Genomic DNA, 10689 nt, shown 5'->3' on the forward strand with positions numbered 1-10689 from the left:
TCTTCTTCTTCACGATGAACACAGGGGGGGTTTCCTGATCACGGCCAGGGGGTGGCGGCGCCTGTTGAGGACGATGAGGGGGATGCTTTCGTTGGAGGGGAGGGCACAGTCCACGAGGGAGGGGGGCGCGGTAGCAGGCTGACGACCACCAGGGGGAAGGGCGCTGTCTAGGACCAGGGAGGAGGGGGCATTGTCCCCTTATATGGTGGGGGAGGTGGTAAGGGGGGGGGAGATGGCCATCTAACTGCCGCCACCCCTCCCACCTGGGGGGCTGCATGCCCCCCTCTCCTTCATTACTCACACACACTCTCTCTCTCCCCGCCATGCAGTCGGTAGGGGGAGAGAGGGAGGGAGTAAAAAAAGTTGTTTTTTTAAATAAAAAAATTAAGGGGGGGTTCGGATTGGGGAAGGCACGGGGGCACGGGGGATATTACATTGCACTAGGTGAACTTCTAAAGCTCCATGATGTACCTTTGGGAAGAACTTCAATCGCAGTTCAAGCTCATCGCGAAAATGTCCATTTGGCAACTGAACTTTGTATTTGGATGGAGCAATTTGACGTTGCGCATACACACTAGCTAAGGGTATTATGACAGTTCCCATTGCTTTGCCTTTCCCATGTCTCTCTTGATTACACAAAGGGATTAAGAGCTCAGGAATGCCATCCAGAATCTCAAACATAAATCTTTGATTCCATGCAAGAGTGCACCCTCCATCGTGCAATGTGCGGCTACGATGCTTGACATTCCCACAGGTTAGAAGAGCGTAGGGATCAGATTTGCCAAACAATTCAACATCCTTCAGATCATGAGCTTTGATGAGCTCCACTTCGAGAGTTCCTTCAAGCATGGCTATTCTTCTCAGGTTCACTTTCTCATCGCTTCCAAGATCTTTTGATCTTGAAATGAAGAACAACCATTGGATGATTTTGAGAGATGGAGAGAATGAAAGAGAGGAAGATTGAGAATGTGCACACACTAGCCAACTAGCTCGGCCATGGCTCTGATACCATGTTGAGAAACACGGATCTAGAGCTAGTTAGCTATGGTGGATGCAAATCAAACACACAATAAATTATCAGAGTGAGAGACTGTAACTCAAGTGAATTAGGTTCCAAGATAGATTAGATTGGACTCATAAAGGCAGTCTTGAGTAACTCAAACTGATAGCTCCATTGCATTGAAATGAGTTTCCAGTACATGCCTTTATAGCCTTTTGAATAGTACCACTCTCCTCTTTGTGCATATGGGATTCTGAACCCTCTTCCTAGAGCATACATCATTTGTCTATCTTCTATCCTCTTCAAGGCATACATCTAGCCTCTATGGGCAATCATCATTTGCTATTCTCAACAATTGTGTGCTTGAAAGGTTTTCCAAGCAAGATTTTCTTTTCAATATCCTCTCTATGGAGAAGCACATAGAATAGAGTTGGCAAGATTTCAATCTCTAGGTTCATTAGGATCTTGCATTTCTAGGAGAGAGTATGGGGCTCCCCCATATGGGTCTTGGTTGGCATGAGTTCAAGTTGTTTTATGCGAGTCTAAATATCATGGGTGAGAATATTGTAATCAGCTTCTTCATTAACGAGATCATTGATTACATGCTCACTTTTTGCAACTAATTTAACCCTAAGATAGGCATGCAAGTTTAGCTCATCATCTTCTGGGTCCATGGTGATATCCTTAGCCATGCGAGTGGAGATAATATGTCTAGCATGCATGTGAGGAGTGTTAGTGGGTCCTCTATATTCAAGACAATGATGATACATGGGGGTGGATCTACATTCAATGTGCATAGGGTGATTGGAAATGGGACATGGCCTAGGGTAGTAGTGGCCATCATGGTCAAATTGATAGAAATTCTAATGACCTTTAGGCTTATAAGGATGTGGGATGGGTGATTTGTGGGACAAGTCATGAGATGATTCCCTAGAAGCTTTAGTTTGTATTATGTCCTTGAATTGATTACAAATATTTTGCATTTTGCATTGCACTTGGGTTGTCTTTTTGTGGAGTTGGAGAAAAATTTTGGGATTTCTAAACATGCGTTCCCTTTCCAAGAATCATGCATCTATTCGAAGAGAGGGAGAGACAGACAGAGAGTGGAGCAAACTCAAGAGCCTTCATGCTCATGTTCTTTCTTCTTCATTATTCCACACTATTTCTAAAAAAACACAAAGTAAGAGTAAGTGTTACTTTAGGTCTAACTGACCAATACTCGACTAAGGCTAGATTAACCCTACACCGACTTATTCAATGACACACACATGAACTACTGTATCTAGCTAGAGTTGGTCTGTCACATATGACATAAAGAAGGATGGGAAAATATCAGGAGCTTGATTTCTAATACCCCCCCTCAAGCTCAAACCATTTGCGACACTCCAAGTAGCTGCGTAAAATAGATGAACTTATCTCTACCAAGTGATTTGGTAAAGATATCTGCTACCTAGTCTTCAGTCTTCACATGCATCAAGTGGATCTACTCTACTAGTACCATTTCTCTAATGAAATGGTAATGAACTTCAATGTGTTTTGATCTTGCATGATAGATGGGATTTCTTGCAAGCATAACACTACTTAGATTATCACAACGTAGCTTCACTTTGCTATCCAAGTGGATCCCCAAGTCATTCAGTAATTTTTGTAGCCAAATAGCTTCACAGGCCACTAAGGCCACACCACAGTACTCAGCTTCTGTACTAGACAATGCAACTATAGGCTGTTTCTTACTCTACCAATTGATCGTGTTGCTACCCAATCCAAATGCATAGCCACTGGTTGACGTCCTGTCATAAGCACAACCAGCCCAGTCAGCATCAATAAACCCTGTCAAGCCAAGGGGTTTCCCATATGCATAAAACAACCCATAATATTTCATAGCCTTTACATATCTCATAATTCTCTTGACTGCATCCAAATGTGGTTTGCAAGGCTTCTGTATGAACTGACAGATCAACCCCACAACATAGCTCAAGTCAGGACGAGTAATGGTTAAGTGGATCAAGCTGCCTACCATCTTCCTATACATGGTTACATTCTCAATCTATGTCCCAACATCAATCTGCAGCTTGACATTTTGCTCTAAGGGTGTATCCATAGCCTTGCATTCAGCCATACCATACTTTTGTAACATGTCATGAGCATACTGCTTCTGTAGCAACCATATGCCTTGAGGCGCAGACACTACCTCAATGCCCAAAAAATATTTCAGCTCACCAAGATCTTTGACTTTAAATTCAGCCTGCAAACATGATTTAAGGACAGCAATCCTGCTCTCATCATCTCCAGTTATGATAAGATCATTAACATAGACAACCAGAAACACATAGCCACCATGATCTATCTTTTTCACAAACAAATTGTGATCAACATCACCCAATTTAAACCCATGCTGCTGTAAATAACTACTAATTTGAGCATTCCATGCTCTGGGTGTCTGTTTCAGTCCATATAATGCCTTTTTCAGCCTGCATACATGTGCTGGAAATTCCGAATGCATATAGCCTTCAAGCTACTTCATGTAGATCTCTTCTTGCAACTCACCATTCAGGAAGGCATTTTTTACATCCATCTGCCATAGTTTCTAGCCTTTAGCTATTGCCAATGCAATGACACTTCTGACAGTAGCCATTTTAGCCACAGGGCTAAAAGTCTCCTCATAGTCAAGACCGTACTGCTGCACATACCCTTTTACAACTAGCCTGGCCTTGTAGTGTTCCAATGACCCATCTGATTTGTAACCTTATACAACCATTTGCAGCCAATGGGGACTTTGCCATCAAGCAACTACACTAAATCCCATGTTCCATTTTTAACCAAAGCTAAATACTCCTCATCCATGGCAGCACGACAGTTCTCATATGCAACTGCCTCATCAAACTTGGTTGGTTCTTTAAAACCTATCACTTTCGTCATATAAGCATAATGAAGGCTGAATATCCAGTATAAGTGTACCCATCAATTGGCCTTTTGATCCTCTCAGATCTCCTCAGCTGTGGCTTGTTGAGATGACAAGCTCAACACATGTGGACATTGATGATGGACCGCCTGGTTAGATGGGTCCACACGTCTACACTTAGCACGTCGGTGGTCATTATGACTCATACATGGCCACTGACTTATTACTTATTATATTCAGGTTGTTACACCTATTTACAGATGGCATAGTTATAGCGCCAGTCGACTAGTGTAGTCGGTTATGCATTGTTTGACTTGGTAGGCCACTTTCCTTTATGTTGTATCTTATCTATACTTTGTGTACATTGTAAAAATGTGTGGAAGAAGAAGAAGAATTCAACAAGAAAACGTTTTGGCCTCCATCTCTCTTCTTGTCTCTTGAGTGAGCTTCTCCTTGTGTATTCTGTGTGTGTTCGACGCAGCATCTTGAGCAACTCTCCCCACCACGCGATTCTTGACATGGTATCAAGCCGCACTACTGAGAGAGGCTAATTTCAAAGGCTGAAGCAAAGGAGAAGAAGCAAGGTTCGAGCAAGCAAGCCACGGGTAAGAAGCTCTTCCATCCTTCCACTCTTTCTCTTGGATAGTGCCTGTGGAGGCACCGGAAGCAGGGCAGAGCAAAAATCTCAGATTGCAGTGAGATTTGGAAGTAGGGCATCTGAGGCCGTTTCAGGCCCCGTTTTTGAGCCGCAAGGTTGCGGACAGCAGTTTCAGGGTACACTGTGACTTCGACTGTATTGACCGAAAGTGGGTGCGCAGGTTACAGATTTCAGATCTGTAAGTTCAAAGGTGTTCACCAGCAAGTAAACACAAGGTTTATCTACAAACTGGTTGGCAGATTGCATGTATTATTGAGCAGACCGTGAAAAAGGTTGTCTGGTGTATTGTTGTGCACTACAGGTCGAGGATTGCAGAAGATTTGCTTACTATTTGGTATTATTTTTGTGATAATGGCAGAGAATAGTGGAAGCCCCATCATTGAGAAGCTTGACAAGAACAACTACCCTTCATGGAAGTTCCATGTCATGAACTTCCTTATTGGAAAAGGCCTCTACGAGTTTGTTTCAGGTGAGGAAAAGGAGCCGGAGGTGAGTGATCCTCCAACTGCAGAAGAGACAAAGGCACTGAAGGAATGGAATGCAAAAGATAAAAAGGTCATGTATTGGTTGTCTGCAGTAATTGACAATAATATGCTGGGACATATTAGAAATGCAGAGAATTCATATGCAGCTTGGACCATACTTGAAAGTATGTTTTCTGTAAATACAAAGGCACGAAAGATTCAACTCAAGCAAGAGTTGAATACATTGAAGAAAGGGAAGATGTCTATCAATGAGTATGCACTAAAGGTAAGGAGCATTGCAGATGCATTGGCAGCGATTGATGCAATGCCAATGATGATGAATTGGTGTTGTCTACCTTGGGTGGACTTAACAATGAAAAGGCTTGGAAGTCTTTTGTAACTTTCGTATATGTCAGAAAGCCATTTCCAGATTTCGATGAGTTTGTCTCCCTTATGATCACTGAAGAGATCAACATGCAAAGTGAGACATCTGAAAAAAGTGGTGAACAGGTCCAAGCTTTCTACTCTAGTTCAGGAAGGAGACGTGGCAGGTTCTCTTCAAGAGGCCGTGGTACAGGATGTGGTAGTGACAACCAGCAAAACAGATTGAATCAGCAATTTGGCGATATGTAGGTTTCAGGTAGTCGTGGTAACTTTAGAGGCAGGGGGAGTTTTAGAGGAAGAGGTGGATGGCAGAACAAAGGTTCTAACAACTCTGGTATTGTGTGTCACTACTGTGGCAAAACAGGTCATATTGCAGCCCAGTGTTATGCTAAGAAAGATGATATTCGCAGTGGTAAGTTGCAGCAAGGAAACTGATAAATGATTCTTGGTTATTGACGGTACATACAGTACATCATGCAAGCTCTTTTTCTTGCCATTAACTATCATCAATGTAACAATTCCTGTGTGCTGAATGTCATGCTGGGTGTCATCCCTAGTACACATCTCATCGAACCATCTCATCGAACCATGGGTGTCATATGATTTGAAGCCCCAGATTCAATGTACCATCTATCATCTTTGTTCTGCCTAGATGCATTCTTAGACACATGTTGCATGGCAAACAATCTGTCAACCTGCTCATCATGAGCACCGCTAGAAGATGCATAGTGCCCATGTTGTTTTCCCTTTGCCTTCATATCTCCCTACTTCTTGTAACAATCCTTTGCAATGTATCCATATCTATTGTAGTAATGACATTCCTTATCCTTGTTTGATTGAACATTCAACTGCCATGAATCAGATCCACCACGTCTACCACGGGGTGATCTCCCCTTGCCTCTAAAGCCGCTAGATCCACGCTGGCCATGTGTATTTATGCCATGCCAATTACCCTGCTGCTACTGTCCATAAGTGTTTCGAGTGTCACCATGACCTCGAAACAAACCACAGCCTTTGCCACCTCTGCCACGCTGGCTAGAGTACAAAACAATGTCTCTACCCTGAGATGCACTAGAACGTGTATTCAATCCAAGCTTTGCTTCCTCATGCAATAGCAAAGCAACTAGCTCATCCCACTCAGGGGGCTCAGCTCTAACATTGAGAGCTGCATTTTAGGAGCCGACTTTAAGCCGATCTAGAAGTGGTTCAATCTCGTTTTAAAGCAAAAACATGGTCAGGACGAGTCAATGTGCCAATTTTCATGAAAAATCAAATGGAGGCGGATGGTCGAGCTAGAGTTTTCTTATATGCATTTTGACATCAGGAATCCAGGACAAGTCTCGGTTTGTCAATCGAAGGTTGTTTGAGCCCCCATTTAATCCCTGCAAGGTTTGGTATTATAAAGCAGCTATCAGATTGGGAAGCCATAAAGTGCATGGGAGATACTAGGTTGATGGAGTTCGACACCCACGAAACTTCCTGTCTAGTCGAATTGCAAATCAGAGTTCATTTGGGCCTTCAAAATTGGAAAATCCACTTGCGGGATAGTGTGAACACAAAAAGATGAACCAGTTATTTTAATTTTTTAAACCTTAGGCTTAATAAAAGACCTGAAACTAATACAAAAACTGTCGAATAGAGGGAAACATCAATGCGGCTCCTTATTTTTGCTCGATCGCTCTCCGATTCAAACACGTTTGGAGAGAGAGGGAGATTCTTGATTAGGGCATAGAGAGGAACGAGGTGGCTGTAATCTTGCCTGTTTTAATGGAGGATTTAAATATATGATTTTCTAATATTTCTCTCTCCTCCCTCTCTCTCCCCTCTATGGGCTGTTCATGCGCATTATCTTGAAGGAAGAATCGGGAAGGAGATTGAAGCAAATGATGATTGAGATTAATAGAGATGCTGAAGCTTGATATGCAGCATGGAATTGAGAGCAATGGAGGCTCCGTCTGCTGGTCACATAGTCAATAAATGCATCTCGGGTCTCATAAAAACACAGTATGACTATTTTTTATGAAGGAAATGAAGCTTTTTTGACATTTTATGATGGAAATGATCTTATGTGATGAAAATTTTTGTAAGTGCTGTTTGCATTATGTTTAATTGCTATACATTAGAAAATTCTGATTTCATAATGATTTACATGTGCTATTTAAATCTTGCAAACCCGAAATGCGATTTTTTAAGGGTAAAATGATGGTTTTGTCATTTCGGGTGGGTAAAATGTGTTCCTATGGTGAAAAATGGAAATAAAATTGAATTTGAGTATGCTCGAATGGTTGGCATGAAAAAATCAAAAAATAATAGTGATTATTATTAGATAAATGCTAAAAAATAAAAAAATAGGGAAAAATAGAAATGTGCTTCATAAAAATAAGAAAAAATATAATGAGTGTTTGTGAAAGTATGGAAGTGGTGGAACATTAGGTTTAGCCTCAGTTTGCTCTATCTTTTTGTCAAAGTTCATGATTGATCACTTTTCATACATCAAACATGACAAAATGAACTCCTGCACCTGTGCAACGGAAGCAATACCTAAATGTAAGGAGGGGGTGTTTGAATGATGCGATTTGGGTGCTCATTATTGTTGATTTTGTTGATGCATATCATGATATAGGGTTTGTTGTATTTTAATTAAGAGGATGGTAGCATGAGCGTTGTCTCAGTGCTATCCTTACATCGCCGCAACAAGTTAGTGAATGAGCATTGGAAATCGTGGTTGTGCACGACACGTTTCTGATTGCAAATTATGTTTGAGAACATTAGGATCATCCACTTTTGCATGTGCATATCAACCATTGTATCGGGATATGGAGAACTGGATGCTTAGCACATGTTTTCCGTTATGATGACCTATGCTTGAGAGTGTGAGGGACGACCTAATCCGTAGGCTAGTTGATCAGTTTTTTGGGAATGATTTGGTAAGGACACATGGCATCTTCTGGAATATGTTCAAAATGAAAGAGTGGAGCTTGTCTTTGTACTTTATGTTGAAGCGACACATCTTGGGGCCAATCGCCAAGGTGTAGGAGAGTCGCAGTGTAGCCGCGGCAATCAACCGAGAGGTGCTTCCATATGTTTGTGTTACAAGGCACTATGCCTATATGTTATGGGATCTCCCTTTGAGAAGAAGAGATGGTGAATGTTGGACTATGACTCAATACAAACGTAGAATCGATTAGTGTAGAGTGAGGCTCAGACGCACCTGGCCCGTGCGGTCATGTGGTGGGGTTGTCTGTTGTGTGCATGAGGTTCGGCTAGTGCCATAGCCAATGGTGGTCCATTTTAGGTCCCATCATTGGTGCATTTTTGCTAGGAGCCACCAATAACTGGTGGTGCCGAATCTAGGGTTTCTAGGGACCAAATAGTTGGTTTATGTCATCTGATAAGAACCGTCAAGCCAAAATACAAAAAGTGGAACGTGCTGAGAGGGCTAGACGGCGGTTGGAGATTTTAAGGTGTTATTCTCCTCAAAGGAGTAGCTGGTTATGCATAAGCGGTAGTGGTTCTAATAACCTAAGTAACATAAGTAGCCCTTTGAGTGCAAGTGGAAGTCTTAGTACTTCATTGCTTCCAATCAATCAACCCACTTCAAGTGGGGGTGTAGTTTACCTACACAAACTCCTGTTGTCAATCCGATTGTAGCCATGGCATAACCCATCGCAATTCTAGCAGGGACATCAGATTTACCAGCATTAGGAGCACCTTTTCCCATCTTCCATGGGTTAGCAGAAGAAGATGGAGAACTCCATATTAAGGATTTTCAAATGCTCGTGTTCAACTATCGAATCCAAGACGAAGGACACCTAATGATATTCTTCAATATGACGTTAAAAGGAAGGGTAGTAGTATGGTATCACGGTCTAGAGGCCGGAACCATAACTAGCACTGAGCAATTCTTCACGGCCTTTCATAGAGAGTTTGCTCCTAAGAGGGGTGGACAGTATTGGTTGCATGTCTTGAATGTAACACGCCAAGAGCCAAATGAGAATGTTCAGGCCGATGCCAAGAAACTTAAGCAAGTTCTTCACAAACTTAATACTTATATCCCCATTCCATCGGCTACACAGTTGCAATATTTTCTACATGGACTAGATTTCAATATCCAGGTACAACTTAGTAGTGTTGCTTTGGCCGATATTGACATCGCTATTACCCAAGCAGGAGTAGAGTCGCACTTGCAAGTGGCTTACGCAACAAGGGTAAATTGGAATGGTAATAATTTGGCACTGACCAATGGGAGTCAAGGGGACCCCATGTCAAATGCAAATGTCAGAGGGAGTATCATGCCGAATTTGCCTATGTTATTAGCTCCTCCGAGTAGTATGACTATGCCTATGGCTAGTCAGACAGTCCCACTAGATGGTGGAGGCCAAATAATGAATCCTAATGTTGTCCCAATAGATCAACGCCCACTTCCTAATCAAGTGGTTAGGCCAATGGGATGACAGACAGATGATCGCGGCTATGAGTCGAGTGCCTCTAATGTCCTTGGCAAAGTTAAGGACATGATGAAGCACTACACCTATATGTTTTTTGAACAATATAGACAAATAGTTGTGGATGCCAATTTTCTTAAGAAGCAGTTGAATTTGATAGGAAGTCGACGCCGTGAAGAGGGTGCCCCCTCAAGATTCAGCTATAAGTGGTGTGGTGGCCAATAGTTCCCTACGAATTATCCAAATGTCAAATGCAATATTTGCAGAAATTCTGGACACTTAGCTGCGACCTGTTGGAGTAAGATTAGTTCTCTCCAACAAGGGAGTAAACTACCAAGTCCGGTTAACCATCACACACAAGGGAATAATCTCCAGCAAGATGAGGGACCAAGACAAATACTGCAATGAGGAAAGGCTAATTTAGAGGAGTTACCTCATGGCAGTGGAGTCAGTCTTATTGAGGCTGTATGTGTCAATGACACTGAAACTTCTAATCTACGAGCCGTAACAAGAGGTTAAAATATTAAAGAGGGTGATAAAGGAACTGTAAAACCTATCGAGGGAAACCCTAAGCAAGATGCCAGGGGAAAGCAAGTTTTGAATCCTGATATGGAAGGTGAACCTCTAAGGCCTGTTGATAGTAAACTTGATCTGAAGAAGGATAAAGGATTGCCAAGAAAGAAGGCAAAAGTTAAAAAAGAGGCACCAAAGCTAGTCCAAAGACCAAAGTAGAGAATGGTTTGGCGTGAGAAGAGAACTTTGGCTAACTACCACAACTTTGATCTAGCAAGTTCTCTTTGCAAAGTTAAACCAGATGTGAATCTCTTACAATTGAT

The 10689-nt window shown here is 42.2% G+C and overlaps 1 protein-coding gene across 1 annotated transcript; it reads right to left on the minus strand.

The window, feature by feature from the left end:
- Nucleotides 1-384: 384 nt before the first annotated feature.
- Nucleotides 385-849, minus strand: LOC148020045 (elicitor-responsive protein 3-like). The gene has a single exon (XM_087699645.1). The coding sequence runs from the start codon at nucleotides 847-849 to the stop codon at nucleotides 385-387; it is 465 nt and encodes a 154-aa protein (XP_087555771.1).
- Nucleotides 850-10689: the final 9840 nt, after the last annotated feature.

Source organism: Lygodium microphyllum, chromosome 19 (assembly GCF_053477565.2).
Source record: "Lygodium microphyllum isolate KBCC chromosome 19, Lygodium_microphyllum_v1.1.10, whole genome shotgun sequence".
NCBI lineage: Eukaryota > Viridiplantae > Streptophyta > Polypodiopsida > Schizaeales > Lygodiaceae > Lygodium > Lygodium microphyllum.

Excerpts from the sequence above, each read along its gene's own strand:
- LOC148020045 (XM_087699645.1), bottom strand. The coding sequence starts at position 849 with ATGCTTGAAGGAACTCTCGAAGTGGAGCTCATCAAAGCTCATGATCTG.